The sequence below is a fragment of the Cucurbita pepo genome, chromosome 18 (genome assembly GCF_057944985.1).
Source record: "Cucurbita pepo subsp. pepo isolate OVF chromosome 18, ASM5794498v1, whole genome shotgun sequence".
Classification (NCBI taxonomy): domain Eukaryota; kingdom Viridiplantae; phylum Streptophyta; class Magnoliopsida; order Cucurbitales; family Cucurbitaceae; genus Cucurbita; species Cucurbita pepo.
Genome location: NC_141815.1, coordinates 10271041 through 10298131, shown reverse-complemented (window position 1 = coordinate 10298131; position 27091 = coordinate 10271041). Strand labels below are relative to the sequence as shown.

The following is a 27091-nucleotide window of genomic DNA, read 5'->3' as shown; positions in this document are numbered from 1 at the left end:
TATTCGAACGTATAATAGTGGATAAGATGATATATGTGAAAGGGAAGAAGGGTCATTGTCGTACTTTTTTAACCATGTAGCATCGTGATTTTGACACGCTCACGACAAGCCCCAGTTTTGTGGCTTAGTCAGGCGAGATTTATCTTTGCCAACTGAACATCATTTTGGTAGAATCCAAGCTTGTTTGATTACACACGCTGCCTATGCGTGCATGTTCAATCGTCTACAATACAACCGATTTGCCTCGATTTGTCTCTACACTAGGCCAAGTCATTCGTGTGTTTTACTAACATACTTCGAATTGTGACACCAAGCACGCACGCAAAAGAGCATCTTGACAAACAAATACATTGCATTGTTGTCATAAGAATTGCATGCCTCGATCTTCTTCAATAAGATAATGACATGTTCGTATGAGAAATTTTCAAATCTAACTCATGAGAAAGAAAAACATGTTCATATGATAATATTCAATCAAGTTGGTCGACAATTATCCTACATATACCAAACTTCATATTTACACAATTCCCCTTTATAATAAAATGTTCCAATTCTTCAATCTGCATCCTAATATGTGGGTAACACTCTTCTTAGTTTGTATAAAAAGAAAAGTTTCAATTTACATATCATTATTTCTCATCAGTAAATATATAATTTTAGCAATTTAAAATAGTGAAGTACAGTAACAAAAATGATATAAGCTTAATCGCGAAGATGCAGAAGCACAAATCATGATTGCAAAGCATCCTGGTTGTCATCTTCTTGCCATTTTCTCTTCTCTGCTACAAGTTGAGCATGTTGTTCCAGGTATTCTTTGCTGTTAATCTCTGTTAATCTGCAAAATCACATCAATATTAGCAGCTAAAATGAATACACATGTGGATACTAGAAAGAATTGTATATACACGCCATTGCCATAGGTGTTCCGTTCTCCCATCAACCATGTAATAATGACATGTTTCGAATAACTTTCTAAGTGCTTAAAAACATGGCGTAGAAATACTAAACCAAACTGTTAGCAGACAAGGGCTTCGAATCCAAATACTTCGAGGTGTTGTATGCTTGTTTTTCAAAAATAATTATAATGCAAATATTAAGCACAGTACGTCTACGTTTTACAAGCATCAGCCAAATATAATTAGTTACGTGTCTTACCTACTAATCGTACGGTCTTTGGCGAAACCCAATTCATTGTCAACACAGAGATCGGAAACATCATTTTTCTGTGACCGTGCCGAGGTTCTAGGCGCAATTTGTTGAGCATCAGAGATGGTTACAACCTTTTCAAAAAGTTCATGAGGACTTCCTTCGGCTGTACACAGTAATCTGGCTTTATTTTCATACATCACCTATCATCACACAAAGAATTCAATAAACCAAGTTGAATCTTTTCCATTCAAGGGGGCGGGTGGAGTTTGTCTTCCTGATAGCTAAACATGACGATTCTTTTTCCCCATTGCCCTATTTTCTGAAACTATTATGTCAAATCCTAACCCCTCTTTAATGAAGAGCATGCATTTTATGAGGTCAACCAATCATGAGAATAAGTTCTTATTGGTGTATCCAAATATGAAGTCATACGTACATCAACCAAAGTGACAAAGCGATATGCTGATGTTCTGTTGTGGAGTCCAAATATTGGGATACCTTCCAATGCCAGGGTGTGAAATTTTTCTGTACAAGGAAAAATCCAAGATGCAAGTTAGACTAAAAATTTGGCACAATAAAAGTAAATGACAACACTTGGAATTTGACCATCTAAAGGAGTTCCAATCCAAAATATCTGTGCTAGTAAAAGTTGATAATTCCTGAAAGCCTAACATGCATTCTCTGTCAGCGATGCCTGCCTAATATTACTACCCATTTTGAACTCAAATGTCATCTTGAATGACTTACTAAACAACCCGAAGTAATCTGCAGCTCCTAGCGGTTTGTTACAGAGTTCCTCAAAAGGGAAGTACGCACATCCATTTGCTCCTGATGGAACCTAAAAGTATTTGAAATTGCTAAACAACAATATTGAAGGAAATATGTTACTCAGATCATTCTACAATGAAATTGGGTGCTTACTTGCAGAATCCTGCCCATCACTACCTCCACCTCGTGGGGGCGAGCTATACTTTTACCGATCAATTGTTGAAACTTCTGCTTAAGAAAGGTAGATGCGCCATTTCCAACAAAGTAGAAACCCCGCTCTGCCTGGAGTCAAGAGTAGGTATAAAGTACATTATCATTCAGAATTTCTTAATCAAATAGCTACTTTTGTATTGAATTAGAATCATTACCGAAGTCATTTTCCGATAGTCAGTTGCTGAACCAATTTCATGAGTCACACACCTTTCCTACATCATGAGACCTTCCAATTAAATGAGTGGAAAAGTCATGACAGATCGAGCTAAAATCAATTAAATTGGCACTAGATTCAAAGTACAATTGTTAGAATGGGTGGGTTAATTCAAGTGTGGCACTGACATTTGATATTGTTGAACTAAAAGATAAAACTGACGGGAATATTACTGTCCACATACCTTCAATGTGGAAATGAAGGGCAGGAAAAGATCTCTCTGTAATCCACCTTCATACAGTTTATCTGGAGCACGATTTGATGTTGCAACAAGGATCTACACTTCCCACAATCAGATACAAACAATCTCTAAGTTATCTGAAACAAAACATGATATCTTCTGCTGGTTGGAATTTAGAAGTAAATACTTACAACGCCATTGCTAAAAAGATGTCCAAACAGACGATTTAATATCAATGCATCAGCCACATCTGTCACCTACGGAAGACAGAAGACTAAGAAAATTTACTAATGTTACCAAAGTGCAGGGCCAAAAGATATCATATATAAACAAAAGAAAGGAAGTTGAATTGAAAGAGTACCATAAATTCATCTAGGCATAATAAAATTGCCTCATCTGAAATCTCTCCTGCAACGACTTCAAGTGGATCAGCAACACCCTTGTGCCGCTGTCAAAATATGCATTCAAGACAGGTGTTTATTTAGTATATTCACATTCCACACGATCAGGAAAACTATTGGTTTATCAACAGATAATATATGACACGTTAAAATTGATATGATTACCCTATACCAGAATACAGAGTCAGCAGAAAAGTAGATTAAACAGAAATTTATTTGGTTTCGAAGTTGTAAAACTCAGATATCTCAACAGCTCTAGTTTAAATGGTTTTTCCATCAGAAGTTACACAAACAAGGCATTTTGTTATAAGATGCACAAACTAAGCAATATGTCTCGACTGGGGGATCAAAAAAAGAAAAAAAACAGGGAATTCTTAACTAGGAGATTTCAGAGAAAATAAGACCATTCCACTTCAACTACACATCATAATCTCTGTGCAGGAGAGTTTTTTTTTTTTTTGAGTTTAGCAATATGTGCAAGGGATTCAAACCTCTATCCTTTTGGTCGATGCTACAAATTTTATATCAATTGATCTAAACTCATGAAGATTTCATTAAAAGAAACATTCACTACTAATGAAGAAAATAGTAAGTCCCACCTGCAAACGACTATGAACGTTCAACATGAAGTCATGAAAATGGATCCTCTTTTTCCTCCAATTGCTGGGTCTATAAGGAGAAAAGTCTAAGATAAGAACGCAATAAGAGAAAACAGACAATGGATAGCATATGTGGAATAAACTAAATCCCAAAAAGAACTCATAATATTTGGTTATCATTTGAATTCGTGGAACCATTTGTCAACATAAAGGCAGGAAAGCAAATAAAAGGCTGGAGAAACACAAGAGTTGATTCTTGAATTCAACAAACTTACAACTGATCAAAAAACAAGTCCATTAACATAGTTTTTCCAGTGCCTACTCCTCCATAGAGATATAGACCTTTAACTGGAGAGTAGGATGACTGAGGAATGAAGCGAGACCACAACCACCTACTCCTGTTATAGACCAGAAAAAGAAGATTAATAAGAACAATCTAGTGCCAAATAAGAAACTAAAAGATTAAATCAGTTCGAATAATCCGACTACAAGCACTATAACTACATGATGAAAGAACTACCTTCCTGATTTTTCTGATACTGCATATCTATCCAACCGGCACGCTTCAGCTGAATTAACAAGTTCGTCATAGAGTCTCTGAAGTTCCCTCAGGGTGCCCACCTGGCAGGAGACTTTGAGAATTAATTTCAACAGGTTCAAAACAAATGAATAGACATGTAATCTATCAACAAAAACATATTTTCAAATCAAAATCAAAATCAAATACCATTAATATTAAGCCACTAGTAGCGTTACAAAGATGTAGTGTTAAAATTATACCATTTTTATTTTTTTTCCCGTTTGGGTTGATCAGCCATTTTGGTTCTCTAAAAAAAGCAGGCAGAGGGAGAAGGTAGAAATTTGAAAATAACCTTCCAAAAGCGAATTATCATGGACTGTTCCACTTTCATCCCTAAATATAAACGATGAAAATGCAGGGGGAACTGCTGGCCTTTACCTGACAGCTATCACCATCTACAAGCTCACCAGCAGCTATTCTTCGTTCATACTCCACGAGTGGCCCTGCCACGTTATAATCTGCAATTGAACTCCCAAAGTCCAAATTAAAAACAAAAGTATCTAGTTTCGCTCATAAAACTTAAATCTTAACGGAAAAGGACAGTGGGGAGAGAGATACCTCCATTACAAAGTTTAGCTGCGTCAACTGACAGAGCTCTTAAGTTCAAATATTTTGGGCTTCGGAATTTATCTGATTTGACAATAAAAAAGGACTCAGAATTGGTATGAACCAATTGCTTTTGCCTTTGCCCTCGTCGAAGAACATCCGTTTGATGGTATGTTTTTTGAGAAAAGGCTGATCGTAGATGACGAACATACCGATTTACGCCTCTCATTTTTTTTGACAGGACCCTGAAAGACCACAACCCAATAAACAGCCGTGCAAAAACGAAGAGAGGCACAGAGTGTTTCCAAAATCAAAGCCTTTTAACCACGAAGAATCCACAAAACTTGACAAGTCGAAGAAGAATATGCTTGCAAATTCGTGGATAAAACAGAAATTGAAGAATTCAGATCAATTAAGAGGCAGTAACCAAAACACGCCAATCACTATGCCAAAAGTAGACCAAACAGTAGAACAAACGGAAAAGGAATCACCATTTTAACTATAAAAAAAACGAAACGAAAGTACATATGTCCACGGAATCAAATACAGAGATAAAGCTTTATTGGATAGATCTCAATTCATTGAAACCCCTTCCAAAAACATGCAGAACACAAATTGAAGCTTAAAACATATGAGGTGAGAAGAAAGCAGTTGCGTGTGGGCGTTAAGAAGAACCTGGATTCGGAAAAACCCGGAAATCTCGGCTCACCGTGAGATACAAACCAAAGGTTCAGGACAAGAATTGTAACCTTTAGCTGCGGGAAAAGGCTGAGGAATGCAAGCTTTAGCCCTTCAATGGCGATTCCGCGATGTAGCCTACAAATTTGCAGAAACCTGTAATCCACGCAGGATGAAACTCGGAGCTTACAAAAGTTTCATAGAAAGAAGAAGAGAGAGAAACAAAAACTCCAAGTTTCTATGAGGTTTTTACTTTTTTAGGTGATTTGGCCTTTTATATTACACGGGTAAAATCATGTTACTGTTTCTTTATTTAATTTTTTTACCATTTTTAATTAATTTATTTCTAAAAAATTTACAGTGCTTGGTAAAATGAGAATAATATTTTCATTTGTCTGTGACGGCCAAGCTGACACACGCCGACGTGGAGGCCCAATCACAATTCCGCTTCTGTCCCTCCCATTCTTTTCCTGCTCCGCCTTCATTAATTTATACCCAAAAGTAAATTCGAATAAAACCGAGGGTATATCCGACCAACTATAGTTATAGAGCATGGGTTGCAAGGTTGCTTAAAATTCGTAAAGAATAATTTTTTAAAAAAATAATAGTTTATTTGTAAGAAAAAGACACGTTGTTGGTTCGTGATGAAAAAGCCAAAAAAGGCAACTTAATAAGTTTGGTGCGCATGCAATGCATTTGCATTCCTCCTTCGTGTCAGATACCAAATCGACCAATATCAAAGTCAAAACGAACAATATCTGTCAGCGATATGCTTGAATTATTACAAATGATATCAAAGTCAAAAATCGGTCAGTGTGCCATCCAGTACACTAGACCCATAAGAAGGTCGATGATATCATTTGTAACAATTTAAACCCACCACTGATAAATATTGTCCATTTTAGCCCATTTGTATCGTCATCAGTCTCATGATTTAAAAATTTTAATTAACGTAAATATAATTCAATTAATTAAGGTATATATATTTTTTATTAAAAAAAACAATAAATTAATAGATTAGAAGAAATGTCATATTAGAAAAATGCACATGGAGACTGACATTATATAAAGTAATCATATGATTATTATTCACAACTCCAAGTCTCCCACTAACATGGATCCAAAATGCTCTCTAAATTCAATAAATAAATAAATAAATAAACAAATCAACATCCAAGGTAAGCATCGATAAGCCCATTATAAATGAATTTGGGTCGGCTAATTGGGCCTCAATGGAATCATTCCCATTACTTTTTATTTAAGGCCGGCCCAAATTCATTTATAATGGGCTTACTATTTGCTTATTGGGCTTGACAAATCAATGATGGAGTTGAGCCCACTGGGCTGGTCCATGAATTGAGTATTAAAAATGGGCCTTCTTTATTCGTAAGATCAGTGGTGATATTTCATTTACTTCCCGTCTTTCGACTTGCCCAAAATGTTAATGGCGGCTGTTCATGGGGAGCGCGGTCTGTTACTGCTCGTATTTGGAAGCTCTATTATCACAAGTTCTGTCAGCTGAAAAGTTATGGTATAATACTGTTTATGTATTTTGATCTTCGACGATTTGTTTTTTTGTTTTCAAATATATTTGCATGCCACTTCCATTCGTCCTCTACATTTTGCTTATGTCGGTCTGCTTTTTTATCGATATTTGAGATTTGATGCAATGTTTGGCAGCATTGAGTGAAACTGTCGATATGTGATGTAATTGCAGTGCCTGATTTTTGTGATATGTTTTTTGGTTGTATTTGGATCACGCCTTTGATTGCATTGAGGAGTTTCTGTCTTTAGATTTAGAGGCAGACGCTTTTACAGTACTTCGTAGATATAGCTTCTGCACTCTCCTCCTTGTTTGTGGGCTTATGCTTTTTCTTAAGGTTAAGATGATCTTAGAAGATGGGAGGACTTCAAGTTAAGGGACATGTGATTTGACTTAGTTATGCTCAAGCTGGTCGTGAGCTGGTCGGTTGTGTCTACTGTATGTATGTAACCGTCCAAGCTCACCACTAGCAGATATTGTCTTTTTTTAGTTTTCATTTTCGGACTTCCCTTCAAAAATTTTAAAATGTGTCTGTTAGGGAGAAATTCCTATAATCTTGTGAGGAATGCTTCCGTCTCCTCTCCAATCAACGTGGAATCTCTCAATCCACCTCTCTCGAGGGTCCAGCGTTTTCGTTGGAACACCGCCCGGTGTCTGACTCTTTAGCTCATTACGTATCGCCGTCAGCCTCACGTTTTAAAACGCGTCTGTTAGGGAGATGTTTCTACATACTTATAAGGAATGCTTCGTTCCCCTCTCCAACCGATATGGGATCTCAAAATGTATTTGTTTCTCCTTCTTGACTCGAAAAATGGTCTCATCGGCGACTCGAAAAATGGTCTCATCGGCCTCCGGGGCCGCCATTAGGAGGACCTGGTGGATGGTGGATCTGTGGGCTTCAGACTACACCCATGACAGTGACATAAAAAACATGGCTTATCTAAGTTCCTTACAAGAAGGATAACATAGGTTTCTGTATCCATATACATAGATAGTTAGAAAGATTAGGACAGAGAAAGAAAATAACTTTATCGAGTTCATGGAGGGTTCAAGATGACGAGACCTTGCCGACAGTTTCCTTCCCAGAAGAAACGTACGTCGGTCAAAGTTGAATAAGACCCCTTTTCTTTAGTATTTTACAGTCACAGATTCTCAGAAGTGGCGGTAGTGTGGATAGACAGCCAGTAGAAGGCATTGGAAACGATAAAAGAAGAAACTGAAAAGAGGAACGCGTTACCCTGTGAAGAATTGACCTCTCAGAGCTCAGAACTCATAACATCGACCCCACTCATTCATCCACCCCCCCACAAAAATTTACAGAACAGCTCTGGCTAATGCCATGAAACCAAATCCATTTCTAACAATTAGAAGAAGATAGTCAAATTCATTCATTTAAATAGTCTTACTCTGTTCTGTTTATCTAAGCCTCTCCCCCTATACAAGCTTTGCCTTTTCTTTCCTTCCCTTCTACTGTTATAATAAAATGCACCATTTCAAGAAGACCAAGCGGATATCATATATTTACATGTCCAAACCCAGAATATTGACAAAGAAAAAAAGATTGCAAAAAAAGGGTACACGAAGTTTATGAAACCAACATTGAAACCCATCTTTTCCCCATGACGATTAGTTGATTACGGGCTTTGTAAAGAATTGAAGCAATGAATTATAACCTTCCCTTTTCTCTGAGTTTCACTACTATCTTGGACCGGAGAGTTCCATGGCATAGGAGTCTAAAGATCGCTCCTCGTCGTCGTCGTCCAATGTCAAACTTAACATGCTTGAATGATCATTGCCATTACTCTTCAATGCATTTGTGGGATTGTATGAACTTTTGCAGCTGTTCCGTGAATGAAAGAGGTTGACATTTAAGTCATTATGGGTGTGGGAAGCAGCCCATTTCTCAACAAGGCCATCCCCTTCAAGCATTCGGACCACCTCCGACATCTTGGGACGGTGAGCAGGTAAATACTGAGTGCAAAGAAGAGCCACTTGTAACATTTCCCCAACTTCAATCTGATCATAGTTGTTGCCTAGCTCTCTGTCCACAAGCAATTCCACTTTCTTTTCCTGTTGTATCTTTTTCACCTAACACAAGAGCTTTCCCTTTCAATCCCATCCGTGTGGAACAATAGCCAAATTAAACATCGTAATGGAATATTTTCCATGCTCCATTACCAGTAGGAAATCATTATAGTATCAAAAGCAGCAACCATAGATAGCTTCAATCATTGATAAAGTTAAATTAGCTAAGCTAGCTTTTAGATTATAGTTAAGAGTAAGACTTACCCACTCAAGCATGGCGCCTTTTTGGTTAGTTGTTTTCCCATGTTCATGAGCTCGCATTCCAGTAATTAGCTCTATCAAAAGAATGCCAAACCCAAACACATCTGTCTTCTCAGAAGATTGGCCAGTTGAAAGATACTCCGGAGCGATGTGCCCAACAGTGCCACGAACAGCAGTGGTCACATGAGAGTCAGCATGGTCGAGAAGCTTTGCAAGTCCAAAATCACCAACTACGGCTTCGCAGTAGTCATCTAGAAGCACATTGGCGGCCTTCACATCTCTATGGATTATCTTAGGATCACATTGCTCGTGGAGGTACAGCAGACCCCTGGCTGCTCCAATTGCTATTCTCTTCCTCGTGTTCCAGTCCAAGGCTGGTTTTCCTGTATTATTCAAATGTGCATGTTACTGTTTTTCCGAGATGAGGATATTGTCCATAAGATATTATCCCAAACGAGCATCTTTCTTCGTTAAGGGCAGTTTAAACATTTGTAGGCACTGTCCAACAAAGCATAGCATATTTTCAAGTTAAAAGGATTTTTCAGGTTCATCAAGAAAGTGGTATCTTTTGTTTGGTGATATCTTGTTCCTCAACTTGATAGTTCTTTCTATATATTCAGTAGGGAGAGCAAAAAATAAAGTTGACCCAGAAAGTGGTCTTGAAATTTTCTCGATAGAGATGTTTGAGTTGGAGAAAATGATATTGTCGTTTGGCTATGTCCAAAGAGAAACTACTTTGGTTAAAGAAAAAGGTAAATACACAGTCAACCTTATCCTAAGGATGGTTACATTCTGCAAAGATTCAGATTTTGTAATGACCCACTCATTACTTGTGGGGGCCATCAAGACCAAACTATGCCAGAAAATGCAGTATATTCACAAGAGAGATGAAGTTGTTTTCCTTTTCCCCCCCCTAAGCCATGTATTAACAGTGAAAGTAATCGCTGCAAAGTAAACAGAGACAAACCTCTGAGCCTGGAAGCTACACTGCCATTTGACATGTATGGGTACACCAAGAGCCTCTCGTGAGAAGTGGCACAATAACCAATTAAGCGAAGCAAATTGCGATGAACTGCAAGGCTAATCATCTCCAATTCTGTGCGGAACTGGGACTCTCCAGTAGTACCCGTTATATCTTTTAGCCGTTTGACTGCCACCATAGTCCCATCTCCTAGCTTTCCCTTGTACACATTACCAAAGCCTCCAGCCCCAAGTATATTTTTGGAACTAAAATGGTCTGTTGCTAACTGGAGTTCCTTGAAAGTGAAGTTTCTGAGGTTGCCTAAGCGCACAAGGCCAACTTCTTGATTGTGTACTACAAAATTCAAGTTCTATTTTAAGGATCTGCTTATAGAAAATTTAAGGAGTCTATAAAATTGAGGCTTGATAACACTGACCATTGAAGTCTAGGATGGTTTTAGTCTTCTGAGTTTTTCTGCGCCACAGAATTCCAAGTGCTAGGATTATCAGAAACGCACAGCTGAGGCTGACCCCAAGTGCCACTGCAATTCTTTTGGACCTGAGTCTTCCTAATGATCATGAATTAAGAGAACATAAAAGTCCCGTCACGAGCCGCACCCAAGAAGTAAACAGTATTTGGTTTTGAAAGGGAGAATAAGTAACAACAGTTACCAGGGGACGATTCTAGAGAGAAAGAAAGAGGAACAGCGTTGGCTGAGCCAGAGCAACCTTCATTAGGACTATTTCCACATATCATTGGATTTCCCACCACACTGGAGTATCAACAGAAACCAAAACTGAAATTAGAACAGATTATTCATCGAAGAGTAGACGGGGAGAGATAGAGAGGCGTCGATGTGAGTCATACTTGAATGTTCTGGCTGGAAACACAGGCACTGGTCCACTGAGATTGTTGAAAGACAAATCCCTGCAAGATCCAAGTAATAATATAAACAGAACCCCAGATTCAAATATTGAAAACAAATGTTTGAACTTCAGAAAAGCCATGAAGAGAAGGCAGGATTCTTATGGCCAAGACAAAGAAGACAGGCGAATGAAAACAAACAAAATAATGAATACTCACAAGAAAGCAAGCTGGGGAATTTTGGCCAAAGACGAGGGAAAAGGCCCGGACAAGCTATTATTGTTCACCCTCCTACTCATTATAAGACAAAATATCAAAGTGCAAGTTATTTTCATCAATAAGAGAAAGAAGCAATAAGACAGGCTCGAAACTTATGCTTCAAATATGTGATATCCAAGAAAATTGGAAAATAAGGAAGCAGGGAAGAACTTCACAAAGTCCACCTTCAAAAATTAACATTTCATAAAAGTCGTACATCGAAAATGATGAAATCGCTGTAGAGAGTGAAAATTCAGAGATTTTTTCCTCCATGATTTCCAAGAAACCAAACAGAAAGTATAGGAGGGAAAATATTTTGAACACTTACAGATAGCGTAGACCATTCAGCTGAGCAAAAGATGCTGGTATTGGGCCCGAGAACCGATTGTTAGAGAGATCTAGTGTTTGCAGCAACGGGAGAGCTCCAAGTTCAATGGGAATTGGACCGGAAATGTTGTTGTTCTGCAGCAGCCTTCGAAGTTGGACAAGAAATAACAGTCAGAAGACAAAACGAAACATGGAAAATCCATGGTGAGCTATGTTTTTGGAGTAGTTATCATATTCTTCCAGTTAACCTGATTTTGTTGGGATAACATCACAGATGGGAAAGATACAAAAAAACAGAACTCTTAGTTATGATTTTCGATTAAACAGGGCAAAGAAAATCACAGAAGATTTCGATTTGCTTCCTTTAAGAACAGAGCTTAAACGACAAGACGACTTCGGTGTGTTTTCAACTAGGATCTCTTACACTTGGCGAAGATTAGTGAGGTTCCCAATCGCTCCAGACAAGCTTCCAGAAAGAGACTGGCTCGGAGCTCCCCTGTCAAAACAAAACCCAGAAGTTGAACGCTTCAGTTCTTATTTCCCCCTCTGGGAAATCAAGTCCTTAGACCTGAACACTTCTCAAAACTGGAAGAAAAAAAAAAAAAATACTCACAGTCCTATAACGAGGTTCTCAGGGGAGCAGGTGATCATTGCCCAGCTACAAGGGTCCACCGAGTCCTCATCCCAATTGCTGAGCACGCCGTGCGGATCATTCAATGCCGTCTTCAAATTGATCAGAGCTTGCACTGCAGAAAAGGAATAAGCCCCAAGGGACAGAGACATAAACTAGGAAACTCTCAGAATGGAAATTAATTGTTAAGTTTTTTTTTTACCTTCAGGGTTCCGAGGTTCATAAGAAAGGCAGAGAAAGGCAGAAGAGAGAATGATCAAACAGAAGAGTTTAGGAACCATGGCTGCGAAGAAATGCAGAAAAAAGAAAAAGCAGCAGCAGACCATATTGCCTGAAGAGCGTGAAAATGCAAAAGCCATTTGAATGCATCCACTCTCTTTTTTCTATGTCTCCCTACAACAATTACACACCTCTCTCATTCGCTCTTTTTTCATTTCTCTGGGTTCTCCCTTTTCAGTCACCCACTGCACGCCCCACAACCCATATTACTCGCTCACTCACACTAACCTTACCAAAAGCTCAAAAAGAATACAATACGGAGTGAAAGACAGGGGCGGGAAGGAGAGAGAAACAAACTCCTTTTTGTATCTTTTTATGTAGGTAGAGAGAGAAAGAAGAGATGCGTATCAGTTGGGTGATACGAGTTGTCAGTGCAGAATTTGAGAGAGATTGTACTGGTTTGGCCGGACGAACAAAATACAATCTTTATTATGCTTGTTTCAGGGTAATGCATGGTGAGGGAGAGGGCGAGCCTCCATATTTTATTCAGAACCAACACTCAAAAACGCCACCCCTTTTGCTTCCTCCCATTTCAAACACTCCACTAATTGAGCTTCTGGATTCATGCACTTCTTCTCCACAGTTTTTACTTTTAGTACAATTTTTATGATGCCCTTTTTCATCACGTTGCAATTGTTATTTCCCTACATTATTATGCTTTGAATGTTTTTTTTTTTCTTTTGTTGGTCTCTTTACAGATTTTTAGTTACATTTCTAAATAGAATTGAGGCATGTGGGGCTGCGTGTATTATCATAACAAAACGACATTATTGAAGGGATTTGATTATCAGTTGACTTTTTTACTTCATAATTTTCATTAATATACCATTTGGTCCTAGATTAGAGTATTAGAGTAGGGCTATCGAGATAACTCATGCATTCTAGCAGGAAAAAGTTGTGAAGGATTTGAGAGTTTCATTATTAATTATCATAATACTCTAATCTAATCTAGACTAGAATCAACACAATTCATTCAAACTTGGAAGTAGGCATCTTGGGTTGGGGCGTCGAAAAGAAAGGTAAAGGGTAAAGGGTAAAGGGTAATGCAATAATTAGAATGCAAAAGCAGAGAATATAATGATATTTAAAGAAGACCAAGAAGAAGAAGGATTTAGAAACACTTTCCAATTACCAACGCCGGAAAAAGGCTGCAATCACCAAAAATATTCTATTTCTTTTTCTTTTTTTTTAAATATATTTATGGCATACCTTCTTCTCCACCATACACTTGATTATTTGAATGCCATCCCTTTTCTGTTTTTCAACATAACTTAAAAAGGCAAGTAGTTCGCTCTAGCAGCCTAGAGATTAGAAGGATGAATCGAACATTTAGGCCGACCCCTAAGGATTAACCAAAACTCAAAAGGTCATAGAGGAGTCGGTTAAGGCCTAGTTGGCTGAATCACGCGCATCATCTTCTTTTATTTTGTCGCTATTTTAAGAATTCTAGCAAGGTTCTTAGCCAGATGTCAAAAAACCTCGTCCAAGAATATGTTGAAAAAAACGTATACAATACATACTACTTTAAACATCATAGGCAGTTCCGACTTAATTTGAGCTAAATTCTGTATCAAACAAACACGAAGCTGACTTTAGGTGGGTGTTTTTAGAAAATGAATACAGGAGATTAGTTTGGATATTGGATTTTTTTTTTTGATAGAGAAAAGAAAGAAAGAAATTGTGGAAGACAAAACAATGATAGGAAATGAAAGAAAAGAAAGGGGCTATAAATTGTAATGGGTCACATCAAGTCATTTCCTATGTTCTCACACTCCAACTGGCAAAGCGAACAAAGTGTCTGTGTCAACAACACCCTGGGGTTCGCTCTGCTGCTGCTGCCGCCGGTGGCTACTACTCCATAATTTCACACTCCCCTTCTGCCCAATTTCCATGCCCTTGCCCTTGCCTTCTTCTAAGTAAGCATTGGAAAGCGCAGCGCAGCGCACAACAACACTGTATACTACAAACTATTTCGAGGGTATAGTGCCTTTTGGGGGACCAAAACATCTCACTCCAACCCAACCCAACCCATATTAATTGGATTGGTGCTTGGGGGAATGGGAGTGACCATAATCTTTGCTTGGATTGCGTTTATTTGTGTGTTTGGTGCGGTTGGAATTGATGCTTCCACGTTTGGTCGCTTTTCTTTGAATTTCTTTTTCTAAAGTTGCGAACACAAAAGCCAGCATTAGCGCTACATTACATAATTTCATTTCTTTTATTTTTTATTTTTTATTTTTTATTTTTTATTTTTTATTTTTCTCTTCTCCCACACAAAGTTAGAGAGAGATAAAGTTAAAGTGACGCACCCGTGCCTTACCCTTGCTCAGCTTTTGGGCCCGCAATATCTGCCTACTATACTACTTTTTGCTTCTTATTTAATTATTATTATTATTATTATTATAATTTACAAAAAAAAAAAAAAAAAAAAAACAATTACCAAAGGATATTACATGATAATTGTGCCATTAACTATTATTATTTTAACTACTGGTTGGGCTCGCCATTCAGACCAAATATAGCGGCTTAGTGGGCCATATTCAGGCCCATTGTTTTTAAATGTGGAGACTGGGCCAAGCCCATGAAATGGGAGACCTCCCTGAATCCAATCGGGATTCTCAATTTAATTCGAAATATAATTCCATTTTCGATTCTCTCTCATATATGTTAAAACTAAATAAGGATAAAATCACACGTTTTGATACTACATAAGTAGTAAAAACAATTAAAGTAAATTATATAAATAACATCGAAAATAAAACTATGTTAAATTGCAAGTTTAGTCTTCAAACGCTCATATACTTAACAACTCTTTAAATTTTTAAATTTTTGTTTGAACATCAAATTTATTCGACATAAAATAAATAATGCGAGGAATTTTCGAAAAAGAAAAAAAGAAAAAAAAAAAAAAGGTTGAGAATATGACGACCCACCAATGACAATGGGATTATGGCCAATACTTGGGGAAATGCCAAAAAAGAAAAAGGAAAATTCGAGAAAAGGCACGAAGAGGGCGTCGCAGGTGACACCCAACTGATAAGACACTTCCATGGTGGACGCACTCAATGCCTCATCATCCTCATCATCATCATGCAATCTTCAACTTCCCCCTTTTTCCTAAAGAAATGTTATAAACTACATCTCCATTTAAGCTTATTACAATTTCTTCAACCCCTTATTTTCTTCATTTTTTGATGCACAATTTCAATATGATTGGTCAAATCCACACACTTTTCTCGAGGAAACATCATTAATCTATGCAGCAGACAGCGGCAGGCACAGAGAGGCAGCCCCAATTTTCTGACATTTTCGTTCTTTTCAAATGGTTATAGAACAGTAAGAGAAGAGAAGACAAGGAAGTCATTGAAGTGGCTGCACTAATTTAATCACATTCATCAAAATTAAATTAAGAAACCCTGAAACAACCTATTTGGTACCGCTACAAAGAGAGGAGTGAAGAACAAGAAAATCCCGACCTATTTCTTGGGAAAATTTACACAACTATTCCTTGTATCAACAACATAAGAATAATTATTCTTACCAAATGTGTTTCTAGAGAGTTCAAATTTCATAAATAAAAACCAGAGATTGAGCCGTCTCCGCCAATACCACCACCGCTAATGATCTGATCTGATCTGATCTTTCACACCAAATTTCTACCTTAACAAAACCCCATTACCTTCTTCATCGCCATTCTCTATGGAATGAAACTCCCACTCTTCCTCCGCCCCGGACGCAACCTTCAGCTCCGCCGCGGCCCTGAATGCTGCAGAGATGCGCATATGAGGCATGGGTGAAACAGGGTCTTCATGAAAACGGAAAAAGGAGGCAACTTTATGGGTTGGTGGGTTCATATTGGAGAAACAAACCAAAAACACGAAAAAGGGAACGTGGGTGTGGCCGGATTTGGACTCTTCTTCTTCTTCTTCTTCTTCTTCTAATGGCCCCCTTATACTGAGGGGGGTTTGTGAGTTTCCACCATTGTAAAGAGAGAAGCAAGGAAATTGGGGAAACAATGGTTAAAAAAGAAGAGTGTGTTAAGAAGAAGCGAAGAAGGAGTTAAAAGGAATGGGTAAGATTATGGTGGATGAGAGTGTTTTGTGTCTGTCCAAATATAAGGAAGCCAAGTAACTATCTATCTGTCTGAACACAAGGGAAAGTTTTTTGTGTGTAAGAAAATTGTACGGTTTGAAGAAAGAGGTGTTCGAGGGAGTGAGGGAGTGAGTGAGTGAGAGGGTAATGGCAATGGTAATGACAGTATTTATGCCCAAAAGAAACACCCTTCTCCTATTTTTCCCTTCTGCGTTTGCTTTCGCATCAGAAGAGCCAGGTTAGCTAGATTTGCGCAAGCACCATATGTTATTTACCATTTCCATGCCTACCCTTGTTGGGAGGGAGAAACCACGGTTGAACCCAAGAAGAAGCATTTAAATTGGGAAGCAAAAACTTGGAGTTCAAAAGGGAAAAGTAGTGAATTTGATGAAAGAAGCAGGAAGCAGCAAGGCCGAGGATTAATATCAAGACATGGAGACCGACACCAAAACCCTACAAACAAAGCAACAGAGAAGCGAAGAGAGGACACAGTTGAGTGAAGGAAGTGTAGAGTAGAGTCTTTAAAAGCTTGGCTACCACCTAAACAACACAGCCCCCATTTTATTTAGTAGTCTAAGCAACAAAGTTGGTGTGAATGTGGAGTCTAATGAAAATGATTGAAAAGGAGTGAAGAGGTAAGGTTTTATCCTTTAGGTGCTTTCTATGAGAAACCACCCACCCCACATTCTTCGACTTTCCCCCCCCCCCCCCCCCCCCCCCCCCCCCCCCCCCACAAACGCACATATCATTAAATTCCCAAAAAAAAAAACACTAAATCCTTGTTTTAAAACCCACCTGTTTTCTGTCTGCCTGCTTAATATATATATATATATATATATATTATACAATATATTTCCTTTGCAATTTACTAAGCTTGAGAACTAAGGGTCAGAAGAAAAGAAAGAAAGCAAAAACTCCACTTTTTTTCGAAGAGGATTGGAAAGAGGGGCTGTTTTTAGGTTCAAACCCAGATTCCTGTGCTACGTTTTTCCTTTTTTTCCTTTTTCTTTTTTCTTTTTTAAAGATGAAATTCAGGCTATAATATTAGGTTTGGAGGCAATTTAGAAATTACAATTCTATAATGATGACTAGAATTTTGCCCTACAATTTTTGGCTCTTATCGACACGCTTGGCGTCTATGAAGCAAATTAACATTAAAATTAGAGACTGTTGCGTGTTGAAGATGTAGAATATTGTATTGAAAAGTGTTCTTTTGTGTGGTCATGACATGTGCTGTGTAGGGCATTGGGTGGGTAAGTCAGGAAGGCCGACACAGGGTGGGTGGGATATTGGGGTGAGAAATGTGGAAATCCCAAGCGGTCTGTTCATAATTGAGAGCCCCAATACGAAGTTTGGGGCTCTAGTCGTAGGTTGCTCAGACAAGAAAGGTGTTCAAATATTTGCTATTAGAGAGACTATATTTTAGTAGTTCAAGGCCACCCTGAGTATTCTAAAGACATTCTTTTACAAACTTGTGGGTCGCATCGTCAAGAGCGACATCACTGCAGGGTCACTATTCTACTTGCCTAATACTAACTTAGCAGCAAACTTTTATAATTTCATCATTACCTTGGAACTTCTGATTGGAGTTTATGAACTTTTGAAGAGGGAATTAGCTGAAGATGCGAAGTTAGCAATACAGGCGGCAGAATCAGATGCAAAGGAAGACTAATGGAATCTGCTCAAAATAAAATTTGCTGATTAGCATGAATCATTTGTTTGAACCACATGACAGGCAAGTTTTAACTAGTTAAAGTAGGAACGGCTCCAAACATAGGATACATACACAATAGATTATGCCACATTATTATAAATCATATTATTATAGCAGATCCAAGTGGGGTTCCACTTTTAGCAAATAAGTAAACCCTTTTCCACTAGAGAAATTACATGCATAAAGGCTATCAAATGAATCCTCGGATTGAACGTCACTCTTTAAATCATCTGTAATGAGTCAGAACAATGAGAAACATTTAATACTAAATAAGCATCCCTTGATTTCTTTAGACAAATAGGATAAAATCAATTACACGTATTCCTCAATTTCAGCGTTCTCCAACAAGAAAATTCTGGAGAACTTCACAATGGTTTGTTGAAATTCAAAGAATTTAATAGCATTGCAAATTTATTTTGCTTCTTTTCTTCTAGCGTCTTGGCCCATTTTATATCAAGAGTATTAATGTACAGTGATATTGACCCAACCACACATGTTAATATGAATCATACAGTTATACCAGTTATGCGAGCTGCTGACGTTCTCCTGCGTTTTGTACCCCAGAAGAGGTCCATGGCAGTTATCCTTTTTTTGCTTCCAAGAAAGCGTTGACAGTTTGAAGCACCACAATGGCATTTCACCTCAGGTCCAAATTGCACAAATCTTCATGATGAAAAATCTTTGTTCAATATCAAATACAACATATACATTCACCCACACCCCAAAAATGTAAAGGCTCGACAAGTTTCATAAGATTAAAAAAGTACGAGATTCAACGAAGCCTAGCTGATAAGCAAGCTGACCAATCACAGTTCTAATTCTAAAATGTCCCCCATTATTTTAGATTTTCAATACAGAAGCACAACTGACGCAACCGATTTCCTTGGTATTTGACCATTCCAAATATGTTCTCCTATGGCAAACACGGGTATTGTCCGCCAAAAAAGCAAATAACCTCCCTATCCTCTACTACAGAAGACTAGGATGATGGTCCAGCATAAAGGTATAAGGCATATCAATAGAGACAAAAGCCTGAATTTTCGCTACAAATTAGTAGTGAGTTCACGGCAGGAAAATGCACATTACATTTTGGGTTTCAAATCTCCACATGCTCGTGAAGAACTTAAAATAAAATAAAATAAAATAAAATAAAATAATATTTAAGAAAACGCAGGGCAGGTGGGGAGGAGGGTGTTTACCAGTTTTCTTCTTAGAAATAATGATCACTGAAAGACAATCGCAAAACATCCCGAATATCACAGGTTCACATTAAATACATGGAAACATTCATATTCATGCATGCGTTTGCTTCAACCAAACAAATTAGAGAGTCGTCATACGTAATAGAAAAACAAATGATTAACTTTTAGACGGTACTAATACGTACCTGTAGTCATATGTTAACGGCTCTCCAACCTCGATTGATCGAGCAGCAAACACACCAACACGTGTTTCCCCCTCAACTTGCCTATTCAAAACCAATATTATTAGTCAGAGAATCTTGGATTTGTACAATGATGCAATCATTGAGGCAGTACTTGTCTGATATGCACAGCTTGTTCCTTAAAAAGAATCAACAAATTCATAATAAACCATTGCAATTCAAAACCTAAATGCATGAAACAATAAATTGCAAGAGGCAACAAAGAGGAAGGTAAAGATATTCAATTAAAACGATTTCCCAACTGATAAACACTTGGAAGATGAGTCGGCAGTGACCTACTATTCACGCCTGCCGAAAAATTGGATGGTTTTAAGATATGCTAGCATTGTGACTTGCCTCTACCATTGCGCCTCCCGTCACATATAAGGGGAAAGGATCAATGACTACGCAATAAACATCATTGACGTGACAGACCAGAGTACGTCAACAAAGCAATTATCTTAAATGGTTATTGTAAAGGTAGACATCAGCAGAAAACTATTGTGTCAAACATCATTTTGTGTAATTTTATATATAATTGTTAACAGAGTATATTCCTACAAACAAAACATGAAAACTAGTTTACAATCCCTGCAAACACAAGAGGTAAAAGAACTCAAACGAAAAAAAAAAAAATTAAACAGAGGGGAAGCCAACTAACCACTTCTCAAGACTACAGTTGGGATCACAGCTGTGGTTTAGAAAACGAGATGCATTGCCCTTGAAAGTTGCATCAATTGTGAAGTCTTTCCGAATTTCACACATATAGAAATTCTTCATGCCCTTATATTTCATGTCCCAAAGCCTTTGTTCACATAGAGCATCATCAATAACTGAGAACAAGACAATGCAGCGTATAATCATGATGTTCAAAAAAGCAAAAAAGAAAACATTCCGTTCTCATCGAACTCCAATGCCCTACTCTCCTAGGAAGCTAAAAGAGCATGTTCTCTGCTCATAAATTTAAAATACAGATCAAAGTCAAACTAAAGACGCAATAAGAAAAAAAGTTAGATCTCCACTTCAAATCCAGAAACCACTTCTTGCTTCAGTGACCTTTCACCCAGCAAAGTTGGTGGAAGCTTGAGAATTAATTTTCTCGATCGGATCAAACTTCCAAGATTTTATTGAAGGCCTTAAAAGATCGAATTTAGAAATAAGGTAGAAGATAGAAATGCTCTGAACGTTCTCTAGAACCTCAGAAAATATAAGTCTTATGGTGATGTAAGTCATGAAACATGTTTATTACAATTACTATTCATTTCCCTTGACTGAATGACGTGTTAGGATACTAAGTAACCTGAGCTTGTTGTCTATGATAGATTATGGCTCCTAAGAGAAGGAGAGATATGTAATGGGTCAAAATGGACAATATCTGTTAGCAGTGACTTGGGCTATTACATATTCAGACCTCAACCAGACTCTTAAGTCAGTGCAGCAAGACCTTATCATTCTCTTATGTCGTTCATTTCAAAGGAAAAGCCAAGGATAGATTCAGTGCAGTTTAGAGTTATCATTTGCTAGCATGCCAACAAAGAATGAGACAAATACTCTGACCAGACAAGGGAGAGGGCGAAGTTTGAAATTATATTTTTCTGGTGTTTCTGTGATGTTCGACCTTCATCGATTCTGATAATTATTCGCGTCCAATTAGAACTTTCTTTATTATATCCTACTTTTGACTTAAATTGTCACTAATCTAAATTATCTCTAAATTTAATTATACATTAGTTTATCTCAAATATTTAGCTGCTAAATTTTGTATTTAGTACCAACGTTCCCTTGAGAGGTAAAATATTATTCAAGAATGTTAAAATACTTGGATATGGAAAAGGTTGGGAAAGTTTTGTATTTTGATAAGATTCCCTAATTTGACGAATATATAAAAAAAAAATAATAATAATAAAAAAAAGTTGAGATTTATGTAGCACCAATAAATTGATTATGTTGTATGCAAAGAAAAATGAGAACTACCTTCCCCAATATACTCGATGACAAATTCACCTTTACCAATAGACTCTGCTGCCTCCACACCCCAGCCACAATATTCAGTCTGAAATTGGGTTATCAATAAATAACTACTTAAAAGATGGAATTCAGAAAAGAAAAATAAATAAAATTCAACTTGCTAGATATAATACTAACAAAAATTGAAAGATTATTTCTCATAACCATTTATGAAAAAGTTTGTTGTTTTCTCACATTTTATATACAATGTTTTCATCACTGTTCAGAGGAAACATTTGAATTTATAGCTAAATTTTAAAAACTAAAACTAAAATTTTAAAAACTACTCTCAAATTTTCAAAACATAATTTGGATTTTAAAAATATTTGTAAAAAAAAAGTAGATTAAAAAAATCAAATATCAAAAACCAAAAACTAAACGGTTATCCAACCATACCTAAAAAATCAAGAATTTGATATATTTATCCAACTTACCTTGACAATTTTGATCTTCTTCTCCTTACGGAATGGTCTATTCGTACAAGTGTCTCTGCAATGGCAAGCTTTTGAACAGCTTATGCATTGAACCCTAATAAGCCATAATGACAGCTAATTCAGTGCTTATACAATTAAGCAGAGATGGAAATGCGGTGACAACTCAAGAGACTGGATAAAAAATTGTACAGCTATCATTGAAAATAATGATTCTATACAAAAAAAGAAGGTACAAATTACAAACATATTAACGTTATCAGATGATGGATGGGTTGTTGTAAGTAATTTGAAAAGAAATCACTTATTCATCCAAAATAACTCCAACTTTTAGAAATAAAGCGTATCAAACAAATTTTGAAGATGTCTTGTAGACACTTGTGCAGAATGCATTTATTATGTGTCAACATATAAGAATCCTCTGCAGGGGCTGGTTGAATTGGATCCTTGACTCTAGACAGTCTCTGGGTGCTTGAATTTCCTTCGGGCTCCGATCATTGATTTCTTTGGAATATGGTCTCTTGAAGGGGGGGCCCTGACCCTTTTAAATCAAACAACGTGTATTCCTTAAAGTCCTCTTTTTATTTTTGGTGGAGTTTGGAAGTGGGGTTAGATGGAAGAGTTCCGTTTTACGAGGAAGTGGAGGTCTGTAAAAGAACACCAAACCCATATTCTTTGGAGCTACCAGTACGCTCACGATTTGGTTCTACCTACGATTCGCTTTTAGAGTCTGTGGTACGGAAATGGTAAGGCTATGATGGAGAAGGTTTCCCTTTGGTAGGCTTGCTTTCTTTAAGGGGTGTGGAAGATTAGGTTAGAGGGGAATCATAGTATTTTGAGATAAAGGGAGTTTTGTGAGGGAGATATGCGAGGTTATCAGGTTTAATGTCTCTATTTGGACCTCAATACCTAGGGTATTTTATAATTATCAGGCAGGTCTTATCTTTTGGGTTGGAGTTTTTTCTGGTAGTTTGTTGGGCAAGTGCATGCTCTTGCATATTCTTTAATATCTGTCATTACAAGCTTCCTGTCTTATTTAAAGAAAATAGCAAACATACAAAAACAATATGGTGGACATCAATCACTAACATTTTTGGATAAAAGTAGTCTCACCTGCACACACAGTCATCAGAGCATTCAGATTTACAGTTTGTGCATCCAATGCCATCAGCAACACCACTATCCCGCTTTTTCTTTACTAGATAAATATCTTAATTCAGTTAAGAAAAATGGCACGATTATTGTAAATGAAATTTTAATTAACCTACTCATAAAAAATAAACTACCAATCTAAAAAAGTTTTAAAAACTTATTTAAAACATATAAATGAGGCCCGACCATAGAAGATGTAACTTCTATGAATACAAAGACGGAGAAGCTTGAAAGAAACTTTTATACATCATTATAAGAATGCCTTTCCACGTTTACTTATGAATCATCCGACTGTTATTTACTTCTATAACAGTTCAATTATAACCAACAATACAAAAAGGATACTGCGCCTTATGTGGGTGTATGGCGGTGGCTCCATCTTTTTCTCCATATCTTTCCATGTTATGTCAATCTTGAATTCCTCATCAACATAGGGAAGAGGCAAGCGACAAAATACCTCCTAAATTTGAAGTAAAAAGAAACTTCGTGAGACACAATGTGAAGAAAGGAATAGAGCACGTGACTTATGACGTGATGTATCACTGAACCCCTTTTCTTCTCCGGATGCTTGGCGAGTGAGAACATCAAGCAATATAAATTTAGATTCAAATGCAAGCCTATTCCATATTTTAATGTTCTCTGTCGATTTTAGGCATATCTTCTCAGAATAAAACCACGTTAGACCAAGAACAGGAAAAAGTGACATGAGAACTAGTTACATATTCTAGTTCAAATCAATAAATTACTAATAACCTTCAAGTGAAAATTCAAATGAGAAAAAAAATGACGCGGCTAGAAAGCTCAAATGAAAAATGAGAGCGTACACTCAAAGGCACATATAAATTGCATCAGTCTTACATGCACAAGGTGCTGGTTTTAATCAAGATAAAATGTTAATCTAAACATCTCGAAAACAAATAAAAATGTTAGAATCCCAAAGTGTATGATCTCCATGCTTTGAAAATTCAAAATGTAGCACGAATACTTGACACATTCACCAGGTAGGGAGTAAGAGAACCTAACAAAGTAAATTGCTTGTGAATCGAACCTCTATGTCATTTGTTGTCACTGCATGCTGCCCATTCAACAAATATAATAGTCCTGTCAGCCAGCCTAAAGATAAAGATACAGATGCAGAAGTAAAACTTCAACAAGAAAAGAGAGAGAGAGAGAGAGAGAGAGAGAGGTCAAAGACAAGATTAACTAGCCAGATAAACAAGCATTAAAACAAGGTATCTTCAAAATGAATAAACCGAAAAGACATTATAAGCCTGAATGACATACAGTGTCACAAAGCTAATATCATCATAGGCACATAAAATAACATAGTAAGCTTCATATCAGGAATAACTTTCAGAAATTACCAGTCACTCGAGATTGAGTTGCACAATACAGCTAAAGACAAGAAATCACCTATGCAACATTATTTTACAAGCACTTTGTAAGAGCAACATCCATATAGGCAGGCTACTAGAGCATAAGAGGTTTAAATTCAAAAGAAAAAAGTGATCATTTCATTTTCCAATTGGTAGTGACCACAGGGAAGTTATAATTTCAAATACGGGCATACATCTGAATAACATATAGCATACTCAAATCAGAAGGTTCAGATTTATCAATGACATTGAGCATGAGAAGGTATCTTCAAAGAGAAAAGAAAATACAATTTTGGAGGTAAAGGATAGAAGAAAATTGACCTTTAAGTCCACTCGCCAGTCGGTTGGATGCCTCCAGCAGATGGCTTTTCCAGGTTGATTATTTAAATGCATCACTTTATCCGGCCATGGTGCACATTTATCATGCGATGCTATAGTGCAGCGTATGCACTTCCAATGTAATCTTTGTTTGCATATAAAGCATTCCTGTTTCCCAAAAAAGCATATATTTACACACATATCAGCTGATGTTTACAACTATTTGATAAAAACTGTGTTGAAGTGCACTCACAATAATTCTACATTCAATTATAAAAATATCATAGGCGAGTCCCAATGCCATAGAATGCAGCAAGATTCTCGAATTATAGAACCATTTATCTACCGCAAGAGGAAGATACAATCATATAAACAACCAAAAGCGACCCTATTCATAAATACACACTGACTACTTCAATGATCAGTATCTTCTCAACGAATATTTAGCTAACTATAGGTTAGATTAATTCTAATCAATAGGGTTCGATTATTCTAAATATTATGATCATACAAGTATTTTTCAATGTAAAATCTCAAAAACTCGATCTCAAAAGACAAAACTTCAGCTAAAAATTAATGATAACAACAAAGGTAATAATAATTAATAAATAGACAAAACAAATATACGGAGTAGTTGTTTTAGAAGAAATTTGGATTTAGTTCCTTAAGAAGAGGAAAGAGGGGAAAGTTCAAGAAAATGCAATTGACTGACTCAAGCTAAGATGAATAAAGCCCCTACTGGTGCATTAGATGATCCTAGTGGTCATCTTATCAGAAGGTATTGAAATTTTGAGGAAAATGAAAAAGGCAAGTAAATTGTTAATATGCAGCTTAAGCTAATTGAGGGCTGTGTTGTAATGAAGAAAGAAGGGCGCCTTGTATAGTTAAAGAGGATGTTTGTGTCTGTGTTTTACTATGAAAAGAAAATATGTAGTTTAACGGATGATAGAATGACATTACATGTTGAGGGCACTTGAACTTCCTGTGACCTGAGAATCCCAAGCTTTCCTTGGCACATATTACATGGTAAACTCCTCCACAGCCACGAATACTGCATTCGACCTCCTCTCCGGGAAATATATATCTCCGGCAACATAAACATTCTTTTTCTACCTGGAGCAGCCAGTAGAAGGAACAATTTAATTGACATAAAATTTAAGAAGGAAGTTCAAGCGCCGTGCTTACTTTTCAATTATCAGCTACACGTCCACTTACAAGAAATTAAAGAAAAAGAAACTAACTTGCAGTTAAAATCAACATCGGTGGGGGAAGAATTTTCATCATAAGCTACTCAAACTAAAAGTGCTACGCTCTACATCCAAATTATTTCCTCAAGCATTTCTCAAAGGTATATGAACTACTTCATATATACTTCCACGAAAACATTTGATTCAGCTTCATAAATGTCATCTAGAACTTCAACCCTTATTAATTTAAATAAAAACAAAGTTCCTTGTCTAGAAACAAGAAGAACGAAACTCCATCAAAGAAAGACATGCTAAACACGACCAATCTACCAGCTCCAATACTGTAGCATGTAAAACTCAAAAATAAAACAGGAAGATAAATAACCATTTTCCGAGCGCCTTCAAGAAATGGAAATGAACAACGAGAGTCGGGAACGCCGGACTCTTGCTTTCTACGAACCCAAGATTTCACATGGTCTTCCAAATTCTTCCCTCCATAATGCCTTTTAGATCTGTCCAACGCGTCTCCGCTCTGGCTCGAAACCCTAATCCCACAGCCTCTGCCGACCTCATCATCGTTGGGAAATGAACATTGAAACCCCTGCCCCCAAATACTACCAGTAGGCAGAGATTTAACAGAATCGTCGCAGAGGAGGGAAGATGTAATATCAGTAGGATCAATAACAGGTTTGATATTAGGGCACCGAGTGAGCGTAAGAGCTGCAGAGAGTGAAAGATTACCCAAGTCTGGCATTTTTCTCGTGGAAAAATCAGCGAACAAAAAAAGTAGCAGAGGAGGGAAGTAGATGAGACTAAATTGGGCGGGAAAACTGAAATTATATATATTCACGGAGGAGAAGCCTCTTGAAATTACGATTAAGACCCAACTACTTGAGTGGATTTACGAAATTGC

The 27091-nt window shown here is 37.2% G+C and overlaps 3 protein-coding genes across 8 annotated transcripts; all 3 read right to left on the bottom strand.

Moving 5' to 3' along the window:
- Positions 1-516: 516 nt before the first annotated feature.
- LOC111780630 (uncharacterized) lies at positions 517-5588 on the bottom strand. 4 transcript variants are annotated; one of them, XM_087119779.1, is made up of 15 exons: positions 5361-5588; positions 4664-4896; positions 4484-4563; positions 4046-4146; positions 3801-3923; positions 3526-3595; positions 2887-2973; positions 2717-2782; positions 2529-2621; positions 2286-2342; positions 2071-2199; positions 1897-1987; positions 1586-1674; positions 1156-1349; positions 517-835 (listed from the first exon to the last, which is right to left on the bottom strand). In XM_087119779.1, exons 2-15 carry the CDS (start codon positions 4878-4880, stop codon positions 730-732), a joined length of 1503 nt encoding a protein of 500 aa, XP_086975905.1. In that variant the 5' UTR covers positions 4881-4896; positions 5361-5588; the 3' UTR covers positions 517-729. The 4 variants fall into 4 exon arrangements, with proteins under 4 accessions (XP_086975905.1, XP_023516849.1, XP_023516851.1 ...); XM_023661081.2 differs by having other exon boundaries at positions 5327-5587; XM_023661083.2 differs by having other exon boundaries at positions 5401-5587.
- A 2775-nt stretch (positions 5589-8363) lies between these two features.
- LOC111780117 (Leucine-rich repeat protein kinase family protein) lies at positions 8364-13088 on the bottom strand. Its single transcript, XM_023660409.2, has 11 exons — positions 12402-13088; positions 12182-12314; positions 11993-12064; positions 11570-11713; positions 11203-11274; positions 10987-11046; positions 10791-10891; positions 10556-10687; positions 10126-10473; positions 9162-9541; positions 8364-8960 (listed from the first exon to the last, which is right to left on the bottom strand). Exons 1-11 carry the CDS (start codon positions 12556-12558, stop codon positions 8571-8573), a joined length of 1989 nt encoding a protein of 662 aa, XP_023516177.1. The 5' UTR covers positions 12559-13088; the 3' UTR covers positions 8364-8570.
- A 2750-nt stretch (positions 13089-15838) lies between these two features.
- On the bottom strand, positions 15839-27000 carry LOC111780121 (histone-lysine N-methyltransferase ASHR3). 3 transcript variants are annotated; one of them, XM_087119653.1, is made up of 13 exons: positions 26564-26999; positions 25952-26104; positions 24995-25159; positions 24346-24372; positions 23643-23757; positions 23259-23355; positions 22149-22242; positions 21682-21760; positions 20369-20540; positions 19672-19752; positions 18805-18947; positions 18140-18248; positions 15839-16244 (listed from the first exon to the last, which is right to left on the bottom strand). In XM_087119653.1, the coding sequence occupies exons 1-13, from the start codon at positions 26930-26932 to the stop codon at positions 16163-16165; spliced, it is 1686 nt and encodes a 561-aa protein (XP_086975779.1). In that variant the 5' UTR covers positions 26933-26999; the 3' UTR covers positions 15839-16162. The 3 variants fall into 3 exon arrangements, with proteins under 3 accessions (XP_086975779.1, XP_086975780.1, XP_023516183.2); XM_087119654.1 differs by lacking the exons at positions 15839-16244; positions 18140-18248 and adding an exon at positions 18252-18514 and having other exon boundaries at positions 26564-27000; XM_023660415.2 differs by lacking the exons at positions 15839-16244; positions 18140-18248 and having other exon boundaries at positions 18534-18947; positions 26564-26994.
- Between the last annotated feature and the right edge of the window lie 91 nt (positions 27001-27091).